This window comes from Crassostrea angulata, chromosome 6 (genome assembly GCF_025612915.1).
Source record: "Crassostrea angulata isolate pt1a10 chromosome 6, ASM2561291v2, whole genome shotgun sequence".
NCBI lineage: Eukaryota > Metazoa > Mollusca > Bivalvia > Ostreida > Ostreidae > Magallana > Magallana angulata.
The window spans coordinates 25,701,705-25,729,660 of NC_069116.1; the positions used below are offsets into that span (position 1 = coordinate 25,701,705).

The window sequence follows — 27,956 nt, forward strand, 5'->3', positions numbered from 1 at the left end:
CCAAGTAAAAGTAGTCATCAAAATCGTCAGTCCTACTTTATTCCCTGTTTTACACAATTGTTACAAGCAGTTTTTACGAGCCGATACTAATTGATTATATTCTGATTTTGTCAATTAAATTTAATACAGTACATATCATCCACAATCAAATTATAAAAATCAGCATCAAAACATCTTATTTAATGACTATTTGTAGTTTAAAAGAGTTAACACAAAATTACCTCCCTTACGTTAATTAAGTTTGGGTCTTAAAGATTAAATCTGCATGTTAAATTGTGTATTCATTTTCTCTCTTCGCGAGACAATAACTTTTCTGCTTATAATTTTTAATAAATAAACGTTTAAGTATCGCTAATATTCTACGATTACACTTTCAAACGTGAATGTATTGTGTCCGGATAGGATGTTTGCCAAGCTCAACAACACTCCGCAAAAAGCAACTACGCTGCTTCACTACTAGAAAACACAGCTAAGCGCTGTCACAGTTTTGAACAACACGGCATCACACTATATATAACACATTTTCAAACAATTCGCCAATGATATGTCTTCACAATGATGCCATCTGTAGTTTTTCGTGCTTCGCCATTGTTTGGTAAAAATAATGGTTAAAGAGGTGAAATAATGCAAAAATAAATCAAATATGATGCAACCTAGATTTAACCACCTTTTGCTTAAATAAGTGAATACTTTTATTAATTTATGATAACAATTTAAACTAGACATTATTGAAGTAGTGAAGAGCCTCACTCAAATGATTGACAAAAGTATGAAACGTATTTCAGAGAATTTTGCTTTGACCCTGACCTATAACTTAGAAGTTTTCCAGATTTTATTTCAATCTCATTATCTCTTTTATACTGACTTTCAATGTGAGGAAGATTAATAGTAAGGAGAGTAATGTACGGTCCAAAACTGCTTATGAGTAGATCTGCTATGACCTTTAAATTAACTTTGTTCAATGTCACCGTATACCATTGATCCGAAATCTCTGTTTATGTGAATAATAAGCAAAACAGGGCTAAAAGGAGAGTAGATATGCTATCAAAAAGATTTTTATGTGATCCCATACATACTTTTTAATTGACTTACAAACAGCATTCAAGGTAACTGCATGCTCTTTCATCAAAAGCACCCTTGACACTGAACTCAAACACCCCTGCGAATGTGTTCGGAATGTTTTCTTTATCGTTGCTAACTGCAATATGTAATAAATCCAGAGGTGCTCGAATAAAAGTTCACGAGACTTCACCGATATTTGTTCAGTTCCTGTGAAATTTCGAGCGGAAGTTTAAGTGTTCGGATAATATTCTCAAAATACGTAAGTACTGGTCGTTTTTCATATAATAGCCTTCTTAGATTTATGTTAAAACATGAAATTTTTAAAGATGTATGTCTTATTTCACAGCGGTTATTTATATTAAACGATAATATTCAGAACAGAGTTATCGCTCATCTTCAACCACATGTAGAGCGGTTGAAAAAATAAACATTGGGTTGCTTAATAAAATCGTAGCCATGTTTGATGCTTGTGATGTGCAATACCGTGTTTTTAGAAAAATAATGAGTATCTTTTTGCATATAAACTTAGTATATCGAGCCATTTTCAAGGAACATTCTGAACAAATCCGATTGCAAAGTGTTATAAAGTGCTCGTGTGCCAATTGTGAAAGGGGATTGACTTTCATAGCGTGCGATTCAATTTCCATAGAGCTATGCATTTCCATCCAAATGTAATGGGGCTACGTTACATACAACCTTTTCAATTAATAACGGCTAGGTACTGAAAATGGTGTAACATGTACATGTTCAAATTAAATTTATTTTATCATATATGGCATCTTATTTAGGACTCTTTTCCGATTCTTTTTTAGTAATGTTTTTCATTCATTTTATTTGGTGGGGGATGACTCCTAGTCCATTGTGAAAGCTTTCCGACCCCGATGGGCTACAGCATTACCTAGTTTTAAAAGTATATGCATTGCTGTATGCATGTATAAAGCTTGCTGTTAGTCAATTTGGTATCTATGAAACAACCTTTACAATTGTATAATAACCCAATCGGTAAGATACGGGTTAATCTTTAAAATTTGCTTGCAAAATCTAAGACCAGTTAGAAATACAATGTACTACCGGTCGGCAGAGATGGGATAACTTTAATAATTAATCGTAACCAACTGTAATCGATTACAGATTGCTTAGTAATAATGAGTAATCAGTTATTATCAATTATTCGGATTACAAGTAAAAGTAACTTAATCGATTACTTTGAAAAAGGGCCTGTAATCTTGATTAATTTTTGATTACGTTTATGATTACAATTGTAAGATTAAAATTCATAAGAGATATTGTGGGGAATAGGGTTCAACCGTAGATATGGTTCCAGTAAGGAATAGATATGCGATATGTGTTTTAGCGTATGATAATACATTTGTGTTTTAAGTCAGCTTTGGTTCCGTAAAGACAACACTAAAATATCAAAGCATGCCAAACAATTGTGTTAATTGTAGTAAAAACATATACCAATTTGTAGTCTTAGTTCAACACATGTCAATTATATGTAAACAGTTTTCTGTTTGATTTTTATAATAAAAAATGTGTCTTATTTGATAGATAAATTAATGTTCTTTCTGGTTTTTTTTTTTACTAGAAACACAGAGATATTTACACAACTCAAAATGGTTAGAAAAAAATGTCATATGTCAAATGGACACGCGCATACAAACACTTCCTCAAAAATTAGTTGCTCTTCTTAAACATTAAATGTTGAAACTAAGAAAAAACGAAGAATAAACCCAAATACTGGTACATGTAATGTTATCTAAAGTAATCACAAGTAAATATGAATTAAGGAGGAAAAGTAATCAAATGTAATTGATTACTTCTGAAATTGGATGTAATCAGCTTGTAATCGGTTATTTTTAAAATTCAAAATGATTGCTGTTTAATCGATTACTTTTTAAAGTATCCCATCTCTGCCGGTTGTCAGCGAGTTTCGGGTGTACAATCGATGTTACAAAATCGAAGGGTTGTATACCTATTTTAACAATGCTTATCTATGAGTCGTATTCAGCTATTAACGAGCAAATGATAAAACCAATGTACATTATTGTCCAGTGAATTTGTAAAACAAACTTCTTTTGCAAACATGTACAGGAACATTTACATGGAAAAGGCAGTTAATCGCCTTAGATTTTGTTTTTTTTAAACCTGCTTTATCTTAAAAATTTCAAAAAAGAACCAAGTCATTACATCATACACTTTCAAAACGTGATGAAATTTTTGAATGGGGGTCATCTTGCATCAAGGAAATAATAATCTCATCTGTCATACGTATCGAATTTAGATTTCAAGATTTTTTATTACACGTTAACGGCGCTTTGTGATCTTTGTGTTAATCTTTGTAAAGCAATCAATATTTCTCGTTCACTTGATGAGTCAACATTTCTGTTTTTAAATTGACTTGCTTCCGATTGATTTTTTCTTACATTTTATATATTTTTCTCTTTATCAAAAGATATGATTAAAAGCCACTCAGCATGTATTATCCTAGTAGGATAAAGATCTTCAAAATTACAAAAATGACGTTAAAGCCACACATTTCATTAAATATAAATCTTCAGACAATATTTAGTTATTGTCCTTGAAATTACTTTTTCATCATTTAGCATTCATTACGATGTTTTTTTTTCGGTAAGTAGAAAGCATAGTCATGCTACATGTAACAATGTAAGGTGCACCTATTCTGATTAATGAAGAAATCTTGTCTGTTTTACGACTTGTAAAAATATTTGATTAAATGCTCTTTTAATCAAGATGAACAAATATTGAATAATCATATTTTTCTGTTTGTCTCACAATGATACAACGTGGCATATAAATAGTATTCAAAGATAGAATCTAACAAGTATAATTATGCTTTGGCGGAATATTGGCGTAATAGTTTTTTTTGAAAATTCAAAATCAATTTATATTTAAGAGTCTATTTAGCATTATGGAACATATAAACATTAATGCTGGACTTTTCAACTAGTTTGAATTTATAGATACTTGGCTTTAAATATGTGTTTTCAAAATATAATTTGCTAATTAAATTACTTTTTGATTATCTTCAAAGTACAGTAAACTACATAAATTTATATCATCCTTTAAATTGAGGAAAAAGATGGCGATCTAACTTGACCTTGCTGTGAAAACAAGATGGTCAAATGTAATTTGATTAAACTGATGCTGTCTTCTGGTAAGTTGATATGTTTGACTGTGTGAAAATATTTTGAATATTTCATAATAAGATATCCGTGTTAACGAGAAGACTCCTAACTTAAGTTACCTCTACGATTTACAGTATAACGTTATCAGCAAAAAGATATTTATTGCACGTTCACAAAGTGTGTGACCTTTAAGGAAATTACTGTTGATTATTTTTTAATCAAACTACAACTTACATGCAACATAGCGCGTTTGCTAATATCCCGTATATCGGAAAAACTCTTTATTAATGTTGTGTAAAAGTGCTATAATTTGAGTTTAAAATTTTTAGAAACCAGAACAAAACAAATAGCCACATAATCATAAATTATTTATAATATTATAGGAATTGTTTTTTATTTATTGCCTAAATTTTGATCTGATAATTGATAAATTATTGGGCCCTTCATAATCTTAACAACAAAACCCCATAATAACTGGAAATATTAATCTCAGATCTCAACATTACTACCTCGCTATTTAGCTAGTAATTGTTGTTTTATAAATAAGAAATTATTTAACTTAATTGGAAAAGAAACAAATTCATTATAACTCAGTGCCTGAATAAAGACTGATTTAAAAGTTTAATATGATATCAATATTGAAGTTTTGAATCATAGCAATAAATCAAAATATTATATTTTAGGGTGTTATTTACTCAGGGTTTGAGTTCTCAAACTCCGATTGTTAAAAAGTTCAATGTAATGAGTAAAATTTGTTCTAAACACAAAAAGTATTTATGAAATGAATTATTATTGACAAAACATTCAATAGTTTTACTTTATTATGGAATTATGCTCAAACAAAAATTGACTTTTAGCCAAACAGAGGAAATTCGGACTAAATTTTGCAGATTTTGTTTTCTGCTAAAAGTTTTTTGGCAGTAGTCTAATATTAAAAGTTAGGATTTTATATTTAAGTCTACGTAATTTTGCATATTTTCCGTTGGTTTTATCTCACTTATTCATTAAAATAATCTTATGGCACGAATAATAATAATATTTAAAAATGCTTAAAAACGATAAAGGACATCATATCTCAAAATTTTGATCATTGACCTCATATAAATTTTATGCCAACAGAATAAGGTCAATATAAGTAGTTCAATATCATAAATGTTTTTGTATTATCATCATTCAATTTTTTGTAAAATTGAATCAAAAATGGGTAGTGATTTGAAAACTGATAGAGGAAATTCGGACTGAATTATTTTTAAAAATTGATGCTGAAATCTTAATGTTGTGTACTTATTTAGTGCCACTACCATTCGTAAACTGTATCTTATTTTTTAAAGTGTTTAATTATTTGTAATATTTTTATAATTATACATTTTTATGGGATTTTTCTTGATTTTTCAATAAATATTCAATAGCCATTAACTCAAAAAGTAGGTCATTGACCTACTTTTCTGAAAGTGAAAAATAACAATGCAAGCAAAGGTCTATAACACACAATAGATGGTTTTTCATTATCATCAGTGGATTTTTTTTTCATTCTGAGTAAACGTCATCCTTAAATAAAATTAAGTTGAATATTCAACTTTTAACAGTTTTTTCCCAAAATTACGTTTAAATTAAAAAAAAAATTGCACCAGAGTACAAGTCCTACCTTGACAACAATCACCGATATAGCGTGGGCCACATATGCATGAAGATGATATTGAGGAGAGCGTACCTCCATTTTCACAAACAAGACAAGTTTTGTTTTGAAGTATCTCAAAATCATTTAGATATCCACAATGCTGCAAACAATGCTCAATATTATGTGGTATTACTCTAGCATTACAACAGAGCACACGTTCTCGACTTTGTTTTTGATGTCCACAAATACCAATACAACTGCCCCAAGATCGCCAAGGGAAAACATGGCAGTCGTCAGACCCATCAGGTTTACACTGCTCCTCATTTTTGGTTAGTGAAATTAGGAACCGGTACAATAGTAGTTGAAATAGTACTGATCTGTACGTATACCCCATGATTAAAACCTTTCAAATGCAGAATACAGGAGAGCGTTGATTCTTATACTTTTGTACAAAAAAGTTCAATAGTATTGATAACTCATATACACTGCGTCACAGATAACATATTGTGGAAATTTACCTGAATAAGGCGTAATTCCTCTTATATATAATGGAGATTATCTTAAAGAAAGAGTAGCTTTCACTGAATCAATTTTGGCTTAAGATTTATTATCTTCACAAAGTCTTGCTACAGGTATAGATTTTTTTTTTGGAGGGGGGGGGGGGGTGGTGGGGTCCTTGTTTCCTTTGTTTAGATTTTTCTGATAATTTTTTTTATTTTATATGCTATTTGTTTAGGTCTTTCTTCTTATTTAAATGATTCTCCGTGTTCTTTCTCAGTGAAGCAAATCTTGAATGTTTGGTTCAGACGCAGGGTCAGTCTTAATCTTTATATGATATGCATTGGACACGTTCTATTACTAGAATTTAATATTTGATACCACACTATTAAAAACTTCATCATTAGCAACAAAAAATACAAAACAGGAGGAGTGAGCATCCTCTGCTGACCGGTCACACCTGCAGTGTGCTCTTTGTCATAATCGGGAAAAACGGGAAAATTCGTAGACAAGTAGGTGAATAGTTATGGTCTAACAATTAATATGAAAAACATCAGTCAGCATGCGACCCAGTAGAAATTGTATTAATTTTGCTGACAAGGTCGTTGTATCGACCATATAACGTGCAAAAAGATGACTTCAGTCGAGACTGTTGATAGAACTGTTCCCTAAACTTGTTTGTCAGTAGCTGGCCACGCTTTAGAAACTGTTCATACGTAGAGCATGTCCTTGCGTATCGCATTACTGAGAGACAAACACTCCACATGCAGGTGACGACGGTACTGTGAATTACTATTTAAACGGGAAAAATGGCGAGAAGCACACCTTGCTAATTTTAAATTCTCGCTTAAATTTTTCGGGCAGATGTAAAACATTTGGAATTATGGTAAAAATTCGGTTTTTGCGATTTTATGTTCTTGCAATTTAATGCAAATCTGAAGAATCGTGGAATAAAGCACTCTCGTAAAATATGGTATCTACAGTATATTGCTACATAAGTAAGGAACGTAACTATAGAAAAACTGAAATCGTCTCTTTCTAGTAAAATATCCGAATAAGAAATAAATGACGCAGACACTTTTTGGTATCTGTTATTGCAAGTTCAATTGGGTTTATCGATTCGACGTAAGTATGGAAGTAACAATTGTTAATTGATAATGCGTCGTCGATAAACCTGATTATTCAGTTCAAGGCCATGGCGAGTGATTTATTTTTTTCACGTACAAGTTTGTTTTTGAATAAATTCTGCTTCATATGAATAGAAAAATGGGCCGCTAACAATGGGGCGCGACTAGTACTCTTGGTATCCATGGAAAATCCAACAGATTAGTTGAAGACCTGGCCTGCGTTTTACAAAAGAACTTATGACAAAGTCATAAATATTGTCAGTCTCATGGAATGATATATAAAAATCAAAACTTAGAGAGAATTGTATTTATACAACTACTCCGATGTCCATGATAATTTTACAATCATGAGAATAAATCATTGATTAATTAGTTTGTGATTAATTAGCATTCATTAATTTGGTCGTAAGTTCTTTTGTAAAACGCAGCCCTGATTTCCAAAAACTGCATAAATTTGATAGATAAATTAATGTTCTTTCGTCTTTTTTTTTAGTAGAAACAGAAATATTTACAAAATTCAAAAAGATAGACAGAAACAACATAAATTTTGCCATCATTTTGATTCCATTTCAGAGTACTTGTGCAAAATCCGAATGGTTAAAAATTATAAAAAAAACTTGTCGAACAAAATGTTTTTATTTTCAAATGATCTTTCCTTCAATTCCAGGAAAAAGGGGCTGGCCCCTATGATAAGGGAACCAAATGGGTCTTTATTCTTTTACATTTTGCTCTTTACTGGGGAATATTTTGTAATAGATCATAGAAGCAAAAATGTTTAATATATTATTGTTATGTACCAAGACTATATAATACTTTTTTCATGTGGTACGTAGTTAATGGTTTTTAGGGGTCACAATATCAAAACTTTTATCATCTATATATCGTAAAGGAAAAATAATTTGGTAAGCAGTATAGATCTATTTTGTATTTTATTTTATATTTAAAGGTAATTATTTCCCACTGTAAGGTGAAACCCACAAAAATAAATAGCTATTTTAAATTCTATATTCAATGATACTCCATGTAGCATTAATGAATCATATGGAAACTGAACATAATACCAACGTCTACTAGAGTAATTTTTCAACCCAGTGTTGTTTGCACACGAGTAAAGTTCATCTACATTGAAACACAGTTATATAGAAGACTAAGAAACACCTTTTACGTATCTATAGATATTTTGGTGGTTTGTTGAAAAAAAACCCCAACTTTTATCTCATAATAATGATTAAACGTTTTTGCAAGAAATTATTAAAAAGAAGTATTAAGGTCAAGAAAATATTGATAAAATACGAATCATAGATAAACACTCTAAAAATAAATATTGTTTAGCATTTCTTTTAAGGAAGGTATCCAATCCATAATAGTCCCAGATTCAAGAATTTGGAGGCAAACAGATATCTGTGGGATTCATACTCAGAATACTTGGACATAATTTTCATGTTTAAGTATCAATTATGTAAAAGCAGAATATGTCCTAATAAATTACCTTTCCTGTTCTTGAAGAGCTGCCCCCTTTGCCTTTAATCTATTAAAAAACACTCATTAAAAAATCTAAAAGGTATAAAATTCATTTTCAATAGGTTTTGTAATCCCAATGATTAAATGCATATTTCCACCGAAGCATTTATTTATATTCTTAGTAATTACTTTTTTATTTGAAAAAAAGTGCTTGTCTCCGAAGACCTTAATGCAATCTTCATTAATTAATAACTGCTTGGTTAATAACATTTTTTTTAATTTCTTTCGGTAAATCCTTTTCTACTCTTCAATGCTTTGAATTAATAGCAGATTATTTATACATGATGGATACATGTTTTCAAGGTTAGAAAAAATAGGTCGTAATATATATGGATCGGAAACTTTAAAGATAAAAAAACGAATAAAATGAATAAGATAAAACTCCACATGCGTGTAATCATATTAGGATAAAGCCCACAAAGAAAAATATTCACAAGCAATTGCAATAAAATTACACACAACATAACTGAAAATAGCATTAATCAAAAACATGTTATATGTACTAGTGATCAGCAATATCTACATGAAGTCCTTGTCACAGAAATCACAATGTAAATGTCCGAAATAAGTTAACAAATACATAGTGCAAATCACAAAACATCAATAGATATCAAATCACAAACACTAGTTTTATATATTGCAAATCATAAAAGCGTTTGGGAATTAAGATTTGATTTTATAATTTATAATTAAGAACAATTAGCATACAGCAACGTCGAAAACTAAAGTGGCAAGTACATCATAATATGCTACTAATCTTTTATATATATTACAAACATGTCAAACAAACCTTTAAGAAATAAAAGAATGCAATCAGAGGTAAAAGACCCTTTTTAATTTCGATGCACACGAATTAAACTGTTTTTTTTATCTTTATTCCGATATAAGAAAAACGACTCCTAAAATACTTCAGTCAATAAGCAAAGTGTTTAATAAGTCAACATTTCAAAAAATAATCTGAATAGTACAGTCTGAATTTTTATTCTTACATCTCATCAAAAATCTAGCCCTACGCGTTTCTTATACGATGGCGGCTTTTGGGTGTCAAGTGGATATATAGAATCCCTTTTATATCCCCTGAAGTCATTTTCATCCTGATCTTCATCATCGTCGTCATCGTCATCTCTAATGATACCAAATGCTCGACAGCATTTCATACAGATACAACCCATAGCCATTACACCAGTGAGTGACGCCAGGCTTAACAGGGCATATTCTAAATAAGGAAGCCATGTCGGCAAAAGAAGTTCCTGGAACTCCTCTATAGGTAAAGCTTAAAAACGAAAAGATAATAACAACATTAAAATTTTAAAACAAATAAACTTTAAGAAATTCTAAATCATAAAGCGTACCTATTCACGCCTTTAAATATTTCGTGTTGAAAGGTAAATTACTTTTCTTTTGATCCTTACTAAAATATGCCAATTTTTCATATATGTTTTATCATAAATAAGGAACATGTAAGTGAGACCTTTAGCAAATCGGGTACATCGTTTTATAAGCATATTAAATTTTCTTACGTTTAGAGATATTTACCTGTGTCACACCTTATACCTGTGTAGGAACTATCACAGGTACAGACAAACCCTGTGGGAGAATCAGTGCATGTTCCGTGCTGACAGGGAGTGGAGGCACAAGTAATTACTGTAAAGGCAACATAGAAAATATTTCAAAGGTACCATTCCATGAAGTTTTTTAAAAATATATATATAACTGATCTACAAATACGAGTTTTGTAATCAGAAAACTATGCTTCAATGTAAATGAGTAGATTGATGTGCTATTTCATTTCAGTGTGGTAACATTATTTCAATAGATATTAAAACAGCTGTAAGAAAATGCCCAGAGGATAAAAATAAATATACTGAATTATATTTGTGAAAAGGGTATAATACCCAAAACTTAATATCATATGTCATATCATAAAGTTAAAGCCATGCTTACTTTATTTACATGTCTATTCATTATATGTGCATTGAGCTATAAGTAGTAGATGCGGAAAGACATGCATTTACTACTTTAATTAGTTTCAGCAACATGCAGATTGATTATTATTATGTTAATTGATTTGTAAATGTAGAGTTGGTCTTATTTTAATTTGAAATATATATGCACATATATAAAAGGCTTGTCATATAATGTCATAAACCAACACTCTAACAGTCTCAATTGATTTGATTCTCAAGCTCTGAAAAAGTTTTAGTAGAAATTGAACAATTTTTATAACATGCGTTAATAACGACATCTGTGGATTAATAGAATAAATCAAGCAAAGAATAAACAAATCAATTGATTAAAACATTAAAAACGTAACTTACCTGTATCACACAATGTACCGGTATAATTGACGTTACATTGGCATTTAATGCCAGAGGTTGAATCAATGCAAGTTCCATGAATGCATGGATTAGAAGCACATGTTTTCCCTAATAAATATATAAATATAAAATTTTGTGTTTTAAATATGTTTCCATCAAATGCTTATGTTAGAAGGAGATGTAAGAAACCGAAGCTAATAAATAGATTATGAAGTATTTTTTATACGTACGTGTATTACATGTAGTTCCCGTGTAGAGTGTGTCACATGCACAATGAAATCCTGATGATGTATCGGTGCAAGTTCCGTGGACACATGGTTTTGAGGAACACTTTTTTACTGTAAAAAGGGCAATATACATGTAACAAGAATTACTATCAGAAATACAATAAATGTCTGTAGAATAGAATTGAAAAATAATGAATATGATAAGGCAGTTTTTTTTTTCTTTTAGGAAGGCATCGTTCTCTTGGCGTTCTAAAGTATTGAGACGGTCGGTCTTTTTGTCCGTCAAACATTACTTTTGTCTGATTATTTTTCGGCCCAAATTGATCCATATCTCGAACACAGACATGATTTTTAGCTTGATGTGTGACGTTGACGATGATATCACCACTTGTGGCCCAATTGTGCTGTATCTATTCAAATATTCAAGATTTCTGACTTTGCATTAAAGGAAAATGCTTTTAACAATCTGCTTCTGTGATGCAAATAAAGAACCTACCTTTTTATTTTATTTTTTATTCACAGAATGTAGTGACAATGACCTTTTCCACATAACATTCAAAACATTTACAACTAGGAGGAGTGCAGTTGTAAAAGAACTGTCCCGCCTACAGGAGGATTAAAAGGTATATGGGAACCGATCCCAACGATTGAAACGGAAAATGTAAAAGATTTGGACGCCAAGGTACATTTAGCCAAAAAATTACATTCACAATTTTAATCAAAATGTTATTTGACTTACATGTGTCACAAAGTGCACCTGTATAAGCAATTTCACAGTTGCATTTAAACCCAGAGGCTGTATCATTGCATGTTCCATGAATGCAAGGATTCGAAGAGCATGTTTTGCCTAGAAAGCCAAAAAAACCGAGAATACGATTCGATAAATAATACCCTATATTTAACAACAGAGCTTTTAAATGCTAGTGACTAACCCTTTGATTACAAGGTAATAATTGCATTACAGTAACAAAATATGCAATATGATTAAAAACTAAGTTTTATCTCGAATCAACAAGGAAACTTCCTCCATTTTTGTTCAAATTAAGTGCAATGAATTATAATTCAACCGACTTTAAAAACTATTGCGACGATGATCAGTTGATTCTATATTTTAAAAGGTAAAGAATTTTCTTGTTCACCTTGTGGTGTACAAAATTAACAAATTTTACAAAGTATACTTTTATCGCATTTTCTTCCTGTGTAGAATGTATCACACGAGCATTGAAATCCTGTCGCTGTATCGGTACATGTTCCATGGACACAGGGGTTTGAGTAACATTTTACCACTGCAAAATTCCAAATCAGATATTGCAAAAGAATCATGGGAAGGCGGAAATGCTTTTATAAACTGGTAATCCATAAGATTTTTAGCTTAAATTCCTGGTTTCTTTCTTCAGTATATTACATGATAAATATGTAGTACTTTATTGGCAAATCCATACAAACACAGTATTAATTTACATTTAAAGATCACACAAAACTATTGTTAATGTTTTTTTTAGAATTGAACCGTCGTGATGTTACATGTATATAAGCTTTAGATAAAAAAGGATAATTTAACAAGAACACTTTTTTTGTAGCTACGATATTTTCTTTAGTTTGATTATAAGAAGCATTATTATTTTAAACAAATTATGGTTGTACGTTTAGGCACTTCTTGATTAATTAGAGAATATGACCAAAGTACATTACATGTGTCAACTATGTTTACTCTTTGTACCAAGCGCGAACATTAAATTAACGCTTTATATATTTGACAGTTTAATTTATTTTACATGGTTTGTATCAGAATGTAATAAACAGTATTAGAGAAGGTTTCATTTATGATCCGATACGATGTTATGGTATAATACAATACGATACAATATAAATCATTGCTCAATTATTGATTTTTTCATTAATTCATTAATTTATTTTTTTACATTCAAATGACGGTCGCCTAAACAGAAACCAAAATATTGTGAAAAAAAAGAGTTAAATATACGTACCTTGACCACATTTAACACCTTCATGCCTTACGTCACACGAACAACTGAATCCGGACGGAGTGTCTGTGCAAGTTCCATGCAGGCAAGGATGAGACAAACACAGTATCACTGAAATCAAATGATTTGAATTCACTGCCTCAGTTTTCATTCAGAACTCTTAAAAAGAATTGTTCAGCTTATCATATAACGTCTTAATTCGTTTTTGACTTTTTTAATTGTTTGAAGAATTAATAAAAATATTACGAGCACATGCAAGGTAACTTGCAATTGAGTTGACTACTATCACTATTTTTTAAACGAACATGTATACATACGACTGTCACATTTGGTCCCTGTGTACTTTTCCTCGCAGCGACAGTTGTATCCCAGTGGGGTATCGGAACAGGTTCCATGGATACACGGATAAGATGTGCATTTGATGGCTAAAATGATCAAATTCTAATTTTAATTGTTATATTAATTTTGTTTACTTATATAATTATTCTTCTAATTAAAGATAACAGAAATACAAATGTACTTGTATATTTTTTCTTTAATGATCATCTTTATATATATATATATATATATATATATATATATATATATATATATATATATATATATATATATATATATATATATATATTAAGTAATAACTTTTATATTAAGTAATAACTTTACATCATTAAAGCTAAAAAATTAAATGGAAATCAAAACAATTTTTTGCATGAAAAATTACAATGAATAACTAGAGTAACGGAAAGAAATGCGATGTCACAAAGAAGGCAGCACAAATTTGGGTTGCATTTTAATTTTGTAAAAGGTAAAATGATCAAAGATAAAATATAATAATGATTTGCAATAATCAACTGTTTATAATCTTACGAGTGTCACAAGTGATTCCAGAAAATTTTGGGTCGCAGTTACAAGTAAATCCTGTAATCGTGTCCTGACAAGTACCATGTACACACGGACTGTTCACACATTTGATAACTAAATTGAGCAAAAACAGGCTGCATATACTAGTATAAAACATTAAATACATATTAGTTTATAAATTGCTCGTACAAAAGGCATTATAACATATTGTTATATTCAGTAGTATTTTCTCACTATATAACTCTATATAGACGAATAGTCAATAATTGTAATATTAGCTCGTCCGAAAAATATTGACCGGTCAATATATTTTTGATATTGACCGGCTAGGAATAATATCTAGAGAACATTCCCTCTATTTCAAATAATCGGCTCTAATTTGTTGATTCGTAAACGATGACGCGAATAACTCCTCACGACTCCAAAACCAGGTGACGTCATTATAGACAGTCAGTCAAGGCAAGTAAACAACGGACGCGCAATGCGATGGTTTGCTATCATAACGGATATAAGGATTTGCGAATTACTGTGAAGTAAAATCAGGTAGAACATCTGTATGTTAATTCTTACGGTAGGCGGAATATCACCAGTAGCCGTTTGATGCTGAGGATAATTTGGAAATGAACTTTGCACAAAATTGAATTCGTGAATTCTTTGTTGAGCTGAGAAAATTACGGCGATCTGTTTTCAATTAATTTCTTAAATTTTGGGTTGTTTCTTCATATAACAAAACAAATGTTGACTGTATTTTCGGGCAACATTAATTATGTTAGCCCCCTTGGGACGAATATATTGCCCTCCGCTTCGCGTCGGGCAATATTTCGTCCCTCGGGGGCTAACATAATCAATGTTGCCCTCAACCCCAGTCAATATTTGTATATTATTTGTTCCATTTTATAAGAGAGCTGTTTACTGTGTAGGACAACTGAGATTTGAAACAGTTATAGTCATTTACTCATTTGAAAATTTATATCGTGGATAAAAATCACCTATATAAAACGCGTATCTAAGAAGAAAAAAGAATAATTGTAACATTTTCTTATATATTTACATTTGCAAATGTTTTGCCTTATATAAATAACACAGTTTGCGCAATCCGCTGTTTTTCAGCCTGGATCAAGAGGTCAAAGTAGTGCATGAATAATTTATGCTACTACTTTTTTATCGTTAAGAAAAACGTAATTTTAAGCATTGAATCATTCTTTTTTGAAAGATACAGTCTCATAGCTGCAAATCCTATTTTATCCTAAGGGAAAGTTCATATAAATAGAAGGGCCGCCACTGTAAAAGCCACAAGCGTGAACTTTGATTAGCGCTTGTGACGTTGCAGTATACAGCGTTCAGCGTTTGTGAGCTCATAATAAAACTCGTCATTTTAATCTTTTAGTACCCTGTGTGTGATACAGTGTTATAATAATAACTGCTGTAGCTTTCAACAAACTTTACAAGCATAAAATATGTGGGAAAAAAATGGTCTGTACTTTGTTATACGAAGTTTTATGCATTTTTTTAACAATACAACATTCATTACGGGGATAAATGATCGTGGCTTAAAATTCACGTAAAAAGATGTTTATGGGTCAACACTGCAACAAAGCGTTCTTAAAAATTACAATCGCAATTTATCGAAGTACTTCAAGCAGTTATAGTTAGTTTCTGACTTTTATAGCAAATTTCAATCAAAATCGCAAGCGGAAGATCACCAACCTTTCGTGTTTAGTCAATCAAAATCGCAAACGAAAGATCACCAACCTTTCGTGTTCAGTCAATTAAGGTCAAATTTAACTCCTTCTGCCTCTCTGTTTGTTTTGTTCCGTAAAAGAAATTAGAATAGCTTGCCTCTACAATGTCTGAGGAAATTCTTTATGCTTTTGAATCTTATTTTGTGATAGAAAATCCTCGGAAAGTGTCTATGATGACTCTAAATCTTCTTTCAATACGCGATTTCAACGGAAATGGTACTATTTCGCCACGCTTCAATCGTTTTGTTTTTTTTCAATTGTACAAGTGAATTTTCTACTGTTTTACTTTATTAAAATGCAAAAGTAGTGTCTTGTCAAATGAAGTGTCATATTTTTAGGTTTTTCGTAACGTCGTGTTAATGGATGCGGCTTTATAAGTCATCAGGACGTATGATGCAATGTTATCGTCATAATTTGCAATAAATGTAAATATAAGACATAAGGTATTATTTATCAATGTAAATAAAAATTTATCTACGTGTTGGTCACATGATAAACCCTTTTCGTTTTAAGGGATTTGATCGCGTGACCTTCCTGTATTTATATCTTGATACACATTTTAAAAAATACCCTATCTCTTAAATATTTTCGCAAATCTGAAGTAGAATTTAAAAACAAAATCTAGATACATATAAAAGAAATCAATATCATGTATTTTTTATGCCTTAACAAACAAGTTATCACTTTTCACATGTTGCAAAAGGATTGGAAAGGTGACTTTTACTTGAATGGCCTACATACTTTCATCACATTTGATACCCGTGTAGTGTATATCGCATAAGCATTGGAATCCTGACGGTGTGTCAGAACAAGTTCCGTGGACACAGGGGGTAGATGAACACGTAACCACAGGAAAATACACATTAAATTATACTTAACACTTGATTTCATGAAGAAAACCCCGATACAGAGTCCATACAAAGAAACATTACTATCATTTCCACTGATTTTTCTTCCTACAAAACCCCAGATTTTTATATTTTGAAAAGTTTTTCTCAAAATGGAACCTCAATAGAAAATACAATCTCTATACAGTGAAATATATATTGATATAATGCACATAGAAGTTCATTAAATCTATAGCCTCAATGTCAATTTTTAAAAGGAATTGATGAAGTGTTTGAATTTTTAAGAATATCTTAAAAAGAATTAATATATCGATGGATTTCAATTATATAATTTTAACAATACATATCATATAACATTATGATGTGGCGTTTATGTACTAATATAAAATTATTATTACATTAAGTGAATCCCTAATTGAAAGGGCATGGTCACGATTTTGATCAAAATGCATTTTCCTGTATTTAGTGTTTGCAATATTTTAAAAAGTTTTTCTCAAAATGGAACCTCAGTAAAAAATACAATATCTATACAGTGAAATATATATTGAAATAATGCACATAGAAGTGCATTAAATCTATAGCTTCAATGTCAATTTTTAAAAGGATTTGACGAAGTGTTTGAAGTTTTAAGAATATCTTTAAAAGAATTGATATAATCGATGGATTTCAATTATATAATTTTAACAATACATATCATATAACATTATGATGTAGCGTTTATGTACTAATATAAAATTATTATTACATTAAGTGAATCCCTAATTGAAAGGGAATGGTCACGATTTTGATCAAAATGCATTTTCCTGTATTTAGTGTTTGCAATGCTGCAGTAAGGAATTTCTAATAGTCGATCAAAATTTTAATGTCATTCGTCGATTCATAAGCAGGATGCAAAGCTTTGAATTCTTCGTTAAATAAACAATGCCCAGATCGTGTGTGTGTGTTTTTTGTGTTTTTGTTTTGTTTTTTAAATTTTTTATGTTGAAATACAAATTTTTTATCATTATTAAATTTATTATTGTGAAATTAATCATAAACGTACTTTCATTTTCGATAAACAAGCCCGAAATAGCAAAAAGAAGAGTAAGGTGGTGGACAAGCTTTGGCGGATCCGAGTCAAGGATAGTCTCGATCAAAATATATACTTGCAATGAAATAATATCGAATGATTACGTTTAGAGTTAATATATTTAAGGTGAGCCTATTTAGAAAATATATTAAAGTTAAGCCGAATAAATAAAATGAGTCAATTCGTTTCTTTAGTGGGCGATTTTGCTTTTGATATTAAGTCGCTTGTGAAGTACGACATCTGGTGAATAGGATAGAACTTACCAGAACAGAGTTACCAAGAACGCGGAAAGACTAATTAACGAAAAGTGTAGGACGAGTTAATCATGCATTGCGGGCAGATACCTTGGATCGGAATTCGATTAATACAAAAAGTTAAATAAAATGGAATACGATTTTAGTATTAATGGAAAGAACTTTCCAGAACGGGGTTCCTAGAAACGGGTTGACTAATTGACATCATGGAGGAAAGTGTAGGGCGAGTTAACCATCGGTCTTGACCAGCTACTTTTAATCTGACAACTTTGGATTAAAATATGCGTGCAAATGGAAAATAATGCATAACCTAGCGTGTTTTAATTTCATAAATTTTCATACCACGACAGATTGGTTGTACACCTTAATATAAACGTTAATGAACCGATAATTCATTTTTGTATTCTACGTCTATATACTGTCAATTGCAACTTCTCGGGAAGTTGGGATTGCTATACTGTATGGATGAACGATATATGCATAAATCCGGAAAGTTTAATGGGGATGCACCTCCCCCTCCCCCCGCACCCCCCCCCTCCAGATTGTTTTCTTTTTCATATGAAATTCTTCTTTGCAAAAGTAATAGAAACTTTGTCGAAAATTGAACTAAAGAACCAAATTTAGAGATACACTAAAAAACTATTCACTGGTTTGAAATAAATACATGTAGAATAAAATAGTTAGTTTTTTTTTTTCAAGTTAGCTGCAACAAACTGGATTAAGGCCACGTACATGTACATGTGTATATCATCCATTTCGGTTTAGAGTTTTCTTCCCTGTCCGCGCTTCTAAATATCCAACAATGCAGTTTGTTTTATATTTCAATTTTAAAGGATTAAGATAAGAACAAAAAAACCAACAAAGTGTCTAAAAAAAAGAAAAAAAAATATGGTTCAATATATTAAGCATTATATTATAATAGTGTTTAAAGTGTTAATTCCCGCGCTTGCGCGGCGTATCATCTAGTTGTAAACAATAAAAATAGCGAAAATAAATTTAACCAAAATCATAACTATGCCCCTTTAACTACCAGTAGTCAAAGTGGTTATCAGGTTCATAAATTAAAGGTGTCTCTAATGGTTTTAAGTATACGTACGTTGATCACATTCAGCACCAGTATACTTCACATCACAAGCACAACTGAATCCAGACGGGGTGTCTGTACAGCTTCCGTGTTGGCAAGGTTGAGACGAACACAGTATCACTAAAATCAAGTAATATACAACTTCAAACATCCGTATTTTTATAACTTCTATGCATAATCAAAATATTTGCATGCATTTTTCAAAAATTCGTTTTTCTCAAGAATTTAAGATGTAGAAAAAAACATTCAAATCAGAATATGGATTATAAAAAACGCTAAAAACAAAGGGTTGTTAATGCAATTGTAACAAATCCATTTCTTGGGTGTGCTTTCATGAACAAGTAGGGGTAACTCAAAGGTTTGAATAGAAGTGTTTGAATAACCTACGTTTCAAGGCAATTTGATTTGAACTGATATCAGCGCCAAATGGTCACTAATAGATCAAATCAAATGCATTATAGTGTGGTTGCATGGTTTCATTAATTAAAACATGATCTCCTCTGGAAAACTTCTCGCAAGAAAATGTTGTTCACCATGAAATTCGTCTGTTTAAAATTTTAAACTATTTTTTTTCTTTTACAATATATGATCAAATAGTAAAAGAAACCCAACAGTTGCTGGGTTTTTTTGTTCAATCTATGATGAGGATCATGAAACCGATGAACGTCGGACATTTTGATAGACCGCTGTTTAAGGAAATTTTTGCTTGTCAAGATGGTCAAGTTGTTAGCGCGCCAATGCAACCGATTAAAATATTGATCTATAATTTAGTAATCTTGTGATACGTAAATTATTTCATCATTTATCTTAAATCAAAGTGAATTTTCAGAGACTAGATGGAACCGTTGATGCAGAACAAAAGTAAAATGAAGGGGCTTCAGTGCCTACTTTTCAGATTTCAGAAGTTGAAAAAATGCGTTGGTCTTCTTTTTATGTGCCAAATATACCGTTATTGTTCAATATTGACAAAACTTTAGTTAAAGCTATACATGCTATAATTTGCGTCAATTTTAAATGAATTAGGAAACGCATGTGATTGTCTACTTATAAACGTTACCTTTATTCTGTAAATTAGAGTTTTGAATTTCATATCGTCACAAAGATACAAATTCTTAATTGTTAGTTTCCCGCCAGGAAAAATAATGCCTTTTCATGAATATTGATAAAGGAAGAGTCAAACTGACCTCATTGCGCCTGTCCTCCGGAAATCACGTGGCTGTTTTTGTTTGCCTAATTACTTACCCGTCTTGATTCGGAATATACTTAAGATTTTTTACTTGGAATATGTACCATGTACATTTATTATGAGTGTAATATGTTTGTCATTCATGATACCCTTACTTTTGCGTGTTTAAATAGATTTCATTTATACGAACTAAAAATATACCTTAGGGGAAAACACATCAGTCTACGTCGTTGTTTAAAGGAAATATATGTACATGCTTGTGTTATTGTTTTTTGTGCTTGTATATTGGACAAATTTATGCTTTACTGAAAAAATATAATTATCCTTTCCTCTGTGGAACTATAACAATTATGAAGGTGTTGACCCTCCACCATTTCTGTATGATTGACTAAATTTAGTTGTCGATATCACGTGATAGATTGATATTCATGAGGAGGCTTTACGTTCCTGGCAGGAAAAATAATTTTTTTTAATTGTTTAATATTTGATATTTTTGTTACATGATCAAATTAAGCATTATACACTGTAATTCACAGCATAAGGGTAACTTTTATATGTACATGTAACCAAACACATTCATTCTCATATTTGCATTATATCTTTTTGTATCAAGTTGAATAAAAGGATGTCAGATGTAATCATTTATCTGATACACATACATTGACCAACATAAAACAGCCTGTGTAATGTTTTCAACAAATGACAAATTTTATTTTAACGGAAAGGTTTTACGGTTAATATCTAAATACCTTTTTCACATAAATTTCCTGTATGGGTAGGAAGACACTTGCACTGAAACGAACTTCCTGTATTGCTACACGATCCTCCATTTTGACATGGGGAATCACTGCATGTTATAGCTTCAAAATTAAAACAAACACTTGGTAAGATATTATTACATGTCTAACGTTAAAAGATTTTTAAATTTCCATTTATGGTTTTAAGTGGGATTACAATAGATAGTATTGTTTAGCCTACCTTTTTCACAGAACTCTCCAAGAAACCTATTCGAGCAGTGACATTGGAACCCATTCGATCTGTCCTGACAAGAACCACCGTTCTGACAGGTTATTCCGTCGCTGCATGTCTTACCTAGTTTGAAGATTTAGACAATTATGGCTCTAATAATTAAGTATCGTCATTGTTTTGTTTTTTGAAAATTTGCGTACTTTTATTGTTTTATTACAGTTATTTGATGTAAAATTACTATTATGTTGGTGATGCCAATAGGCATAGTATTGATATTTGTTTTAAAAGCATGTGCTAGGTAATTATGCTACTGCCAAAGTGTTAGTTTTGCATCCATCTCAGGTGCAATTTCTAAATTTAAACATATTTACCTTATGTAATCTCTCTTCGAAATGAGCATTGAACATTTTTTTTTATTTCTAAATACTTTAAAATTAAAACCCCACAGAAAAATAAAAATTCCTAATGGATAGATTGTTTTCCGGCATGATATTTAGAGCATTGTGTATGCTTTTTTGTAATTTCTAAATTAATCTTATTTCCTTCGGGATAATAGTATTTTTGTACAGGAATTGAATTCTCATACCAATTTTCCATGTGGAATTTATATTCCAAAATTTTAAAATCCCATAGAATTTGTTCAAATTTTGGTCAGAACATTTTAGAATATAATTTTTAAAAAATCACATTTCGGTAATTTTTCTATTTATTTCAAAGATATTATCGTTTTTTAAGGCTCTCGACTTTTAATCAAGAAGATCTCAAGTTTCAAGTGAGTTAAAATAAGAATAAATATGGATATATTTTACATGTATAGTAGTCGTGCATATGTCTATTTTGCAATTTTTTTTAAACCACACCTTTGACCAGCGTTACAGTGCTTTAGATAGCAGGCATTGCTTTAGACTTCTTTAGCCAAAAAGGATTACAATTTATAAAGTATTTCCCCAGAAAATATATACTCACGAGTGTCACAGTCTATGCCTTTGTACCCAGGATAACACGTGCAGACAAAGGAGGATGTATGGTCAGAGCACGTTCCATGTTTACATGGGTTGTCACTGCATTTCACCTCATCTAAAACATAACAATGTGCCAGTCAATTATTGAATATTTTTATGCAACACATTCACATACTTTTAGAACCCCTTATTTAACTCGATGCACCAAACGATTTTGCGGATAAATACCTGCAATGTTTTCCCAATAGTCTTCAAATAACAGAACCATGACGCAAAGGTTACGCATTTTAAAATGTTTGTTATGAGTACAATGTTCAATCATATTCTAATCTAAATATTTGCATATTCTCAATATGACAAGTCAAGCTACCATGTACATAGCTTGCATCCTAGATGCCAAGAGAGGATTTTATGTTGTCGCGCCATGTGAAGTATTCTAACCCCGAAGCCTCTAAACCCAAAGCCATTAATTACCTGATCCTATAAAAAATTATCTCATTTCAGATATTAAAAAAATGTTCTTGCAAATCATATTCAGGCGCTCAGTTTGTCTGTTAGATGTCTAGTACACAATTTATCAGAGATAAACTTTAAGGAGCAGCTAGATAAGGTATTATTACACTAATACCACAAGAGCCACCTACATTGCAGTTAGGTATGTTTAGTAAATACCTTATACATGTTTTGAAGCTCATCATACATGTCTTTTGTCTTAAATGTCAAATAGTAGGGGGGGGAGGGATAAATGTTATGGGGGAAAGACGCCTTAATATTCTGATGTGTTTTTTTTTTACAATCATTAGCTTTAGGTTTTTTTCTTTTTCAATTTCTATATCCATAACAGTGTTACATGTAAAGTTTAATCGTCGGGTAATGCTTTATAAATTAATTTTGCATACTCAAAATTAATCATTTGACTTTGAGATTTTCTTTGGAATATGATAAAAGGCCGCTGGCTCATGCTAGATGTACTTTACCAGCATTTAAGAAAAGGTAAAAATTATAAAAGCTAATGGCAGCAAGATTCCAAGCCATGATCATGGCTTTAAGGTCTTGTAGCTAACGTTCTTACCCATTGCTTTACGATGCAATGTAACAGAAACAAATAAGAAAAAAAATTATATTCTTAATTTTAAGATATTTCTGTAAAAAATGACACAATAGAAAAATTTCTTTTACCTTTTTTATAGTTTGTTAATTGATGAAAACAAAAAGGACACTATATTGTAACCCTTCCGTCTAATAGATCCACTTGAGGGTCAGCTCAAACTTAGTAAGCACCAAGACCAGCAGGCATGCTTATGAAGGTGTCTTAAGACTAAGACATATCTTAAGATGAACTTAAGCAACGTCTTATTCTTAAGTCAGTCCATCGATGATGTCTCAACTTAAGAGCCTTCTTAAGAACTATCGTAAATTTAAGACAAACAAGGGCTTGACTTTAGACATATCTTTGTTTAATACTAAACAAAAATGGTTGCTGCCTTATGGTTTTTTCAACTGAGGTTTTTCGCCACTGGAAGTTTTCAGGCTGTAGCTGGTGACATTCATAACATTTCTCGGCAGAGTGTATCGTATGTACTCAGTGATGTAATTGAATGCCTTGTAAGAGTAGCCAACACTTACATATTTATGCCAACAAATCAAGGTGCCCTGAATGAAATTAAACGTGGGTTTCATGAGATAGAGGGATCCCCCAACGCAATCGACGCAAAAGATTGCACTCACATCAAAATAAAAGCTCAAACTACCGACGAACGCCTTTGTGTTAACAGGAAACATTTTCATTCCATCAATGTACAATGCCAATGTTATTCTAAACAGAAATTTTTGAACATTGTTGCTAAATGGCCAGGTAGCACTCATGATTCGTTCATTTGCAACAATTCATCTTTAAAACTTATTTTTTACAATGGCACTATTTTTTTTGTATCGCTTGTATATGTTGAGAATTTCTTTCGAACCTCTTCCACAGTCCTGACATGGCGTTTGTGTTCACATAGTTTACTTTATCACATATACTTTCCCAAACTCTTTTTTTTCTGGTTGTTGGTGACGATATTAGATAATTTCGAAAAAATCACGGTCCTTTTTTTCTCAACTTCGTTTAATAATATTTGGATTTCGGCCTCTGAGAAGTTTAGGTTTCGTGTTCCGCCCATTCTGCATGTACATGTACTACATGGCACTGACTGCACAGCCTTTTTATATGGTTTCTAAACAATGGAATTGTTCCTTGATTTTAGGTCTACTGAGTACTGTTTATTACACAAAAATTTAGTTTTATTTGAGAGAGAGAGATGTTCTAAAAACGACGAAGTAGTGCTGAAAATAAGTTCATATCATTGATTGTTTTTTTTTTTATATTTTGTATTAGATTATAATAAAACAAGTTTTTGGCCATTGGTATTGACCGCTTAATTATAATGGTCTCGTTTCTCCATTATCATTTAAAATTGTACACGTAACACAACGGCAAACTCGTTGTTTTGTACATGAAAAAAATTAAGATGACACTTAAGCCATCTTAACCTAATACATTTCTAAGACGCTTTCGTTTTACATCCTAAGAGATGTCATAAGAATGTCCTAAGATACGTCCTAAGATATACCCTAAGATATCTCTTAAGACGTATCATAAGAAATTTTCATAAGCATGCCTACAGTAGTTCTTTCACAAGCATTTTATTAAAGCGTGATCGTATTGTCAAAGTTACAACATTTAAAAGCACCCCCAATCAAAGAATCTGCTCAACATCATTTTACATGGGTATATATAACATTTTACTTATGATGGACAGTCCTGACTTGTTCGGCCCATCTACGATGATCCTGAGTGAATATATAGTGTTCAAATTCCAGAGTTATATTTTATATCTAAATAAGGCAACAAAACTATAAGAACTGTCAGAAATAATATTGTAATGCAGGTTGTGAGTCTCCGAGTCCGAGTCCCCCACCTAGGTGTGATGCATCGCTTACGCATAATACAGTCATTCATGCATGGCTTAAGGTTACAAAGGTTAAATAGCATTACAGAACTAACTTGCAATATCAGGGCATTCATTGCGGACACAGAATGCCAAAAATGACAATTTGTTGATAAATTGTTATATATTTTCAGTTTGGATTTTACTGTACCAGAATTAATTAGCCTCACTTAGGACTAAGAGTATTTGGACGCAGGCTTTGAGTGTCCCACCTTTATGACGCATTATTATTGCTTGCGTGCAATATTGAAATATCATATATAAAAGTATACATTAGTTCATGGTTTAAAAGGTTACAAAGGTTATTTTTTTAGAATATGCAATACATGACTCAATATAGAGTGCCAGAGATATCAATGCAGACACAGAATCGCAAAATATGACATTTATAAACTCTCAATTATATATGTTTATATGCCCGTATTATGCACCTGGTTTTAGAATATCATTTAGGAATACTACGCAGTGCTACATGTACAAGAGTCACATAGTTCATTCTGTTAGTTATCATTACCACAATTCATTGCGCAGTATCAAGATGTACATAAGTACATAATGTATCATAGTGACCAATATGTAATACGAGCAATTCAAGGTCATAGCATGGCTGTCTGATTACAATATGTTTACAAAAAATTAGTTAAGCCTGTATCCTTGTTTGCAAATAGCAAAAACTGACTTAAACGAATATGACTGACTGATTTCAATTCTTTGTTTATAAAAGTACTGAACAATGTATGCAAAATGCGAACACGTTTGCATTAACATCAAACTAAAAATTATATGTAACTATCGACGTTCATGTTTTTCCAGGATTAGCAATGATCATGAGCTGGTTTGGCGATTTGATATTCTCATTCCTACCTTCACAACAATCTCCTTTGTACCGTGAACTGCAAATACAAGGATAAGATATTGAGAGCAACTTTCCTCCGTTTTTACAAACACGACACTGTTTGAATTGCAAATTTTCAAAAGTGTTAGGCAAATTACAGTGCTGTAAACAATGCTCCCAATTCCAAGGTTTTAATGCTTCATCACAACACAATTTGCGTCCTCGTATTTGTTTTTGATGTCCACAAGGACCAGAACAGCTTCCCCAGGAACTCCAAGGATCAACAAGACAGTCTTTTCTACATTGATCAAGAGTTTCTACTGTAAACAGTACGTAAACGTTTATCAAATGGAACAACAATGACCGAAACATTTGTCTTACAATTAGTTGAATTATTTATGTTTAGAAAATGACAGTGGACTATTCCCGGTTTATGTGAACCAGTCTCGATATATTCCCAACGAGTGAAAGAATAAAGATGCATCATTGCTTTATCTTAGCTGAAAAATAAGTCTTTTCTTCCTATTGAAATTCAAAATCCTCATGTCTATATAATCTAGTTTAAAGACAAACGTGATTGTCATCTCAGACAAAAGCATTAGATTTATATGTCAATGAAATTTTAAAAACATGAGCAAATATTTTTATTGAATGTTTACACTATTCAACTGAATGAATCCTCTTAATCTAAAGATTTAAAGAAAAGGATCAATATCTACTTAAAGGCTTTTAATGCCAAAAATAAATCATTTCCCTTTCAATTATTCCATATACTTATATACGTTTTTCTGCAACTGTTCAGATTAATATATATTTCTGTCTCCAAATCACATAAATTTCTTCCACGTGTGAAACATGTTAGGTACATTTGCACGTGAAATGAAATTGATAAAAATACCAAGATTGTCAAGTAAACATGTGTAGATCTGCAGGCATGTTCACGAAACTTTCCTAAGATATGACTTAAGTGTGTTCCTAAGATATGACTTAGGAAAAAAGTTAGGAACATCCTAAGATCAACTCAGGACACGTCTTAAGATGTAGCTCGACGGTTACTTAGGAACATCTTAAGTTAGGATATCCTAACCTTCTACAACCATTCTTATTTTTTCACAATTATTCATTCAGATCGAATTTGAGAGACTTGTGTAGGGATGAATCATTAATCATTTTGCCAGAGAAAATTGTACGTCTTGGTAGTTAACACAAAAGGCCTAAAACCAGTAATTTTAATGTATGCATTTTAATAATTTTACATTTACCTAAATATATATCAGTTACCAATAACAATTTAGTTTGTTTTTCTTTAAATGACCCCCCCCCCCCTAAAAAAAAATAAAATTAAAATAAAAAATATTACAAGCCCCAAAAAATTCAAATAACTGTTCTTTTAAAAAAAAAAGAAAATATTTATCTGGACATAATTGGCTTACAAGTAGATAATTATGTAAACAAGACGTGTGTATTGTCATTTCATAATTAACATTAGAGAATCTTGTCATTCAAGTATATGTAATACATAAACACGCGATTTTCATAGAATTTGAAACGTTACATGAGGAAACACATGTACTCGTACAAACACAACCAATTTCCCTTTAATCTGCAATATATAGAATACACGAACATGTTAAATAAAAAATAAGTTGTA

The 27,956-nt window shown here is 31.2% G+C and overlaps 1 protein-coding gene across 1 annotated transcript; it reads right to left on the reverse strand.

Moving 5' to 3' along the window:
* Nucleotides 1–8,177: 8,177 nt before the first annotated feature.
* LOC128190199 (fibropellin-1-like) lies at nucleotides 8,178–26,751 on the reverse strand. The gene is made up of 14 exons (XM_052862146.1): nucleotides 26,335–26,751; nucleotides 22,485–22,595; nucleotides 21,528–21,641; nucleotides 21,299–21,409; nucleotides 19,376–19,483; nucleotides 14,373–14,480; nucleotides 13,823–13,930; nucleotides 13,509–13,616; nucleotides 12,699–12,806; nucleotides 12,260–12,367; nucleotides 11,524–11,631; nucleotides 11,294–11,401; nucleotides 10,512–10,619; nucleotides 8,178–10,248 (listed from the first exon to the last, which is right to left on the reverse strand). Exons 1-14 carry the CDS (start codon nucleotides 26,675–26,677, stop codon nucleotides 9,971–9,973), a joined length of 1,929 nt encoding a protein of 642 aa, XP_052718106.1. The 5' UTR covers nucleotides 26,678–26,751; the 3' UTR covers nucleotides 8,178–9,970.
* Nucleotides 26,752–27,956: the final 1,205 nt, after the last annotated feature.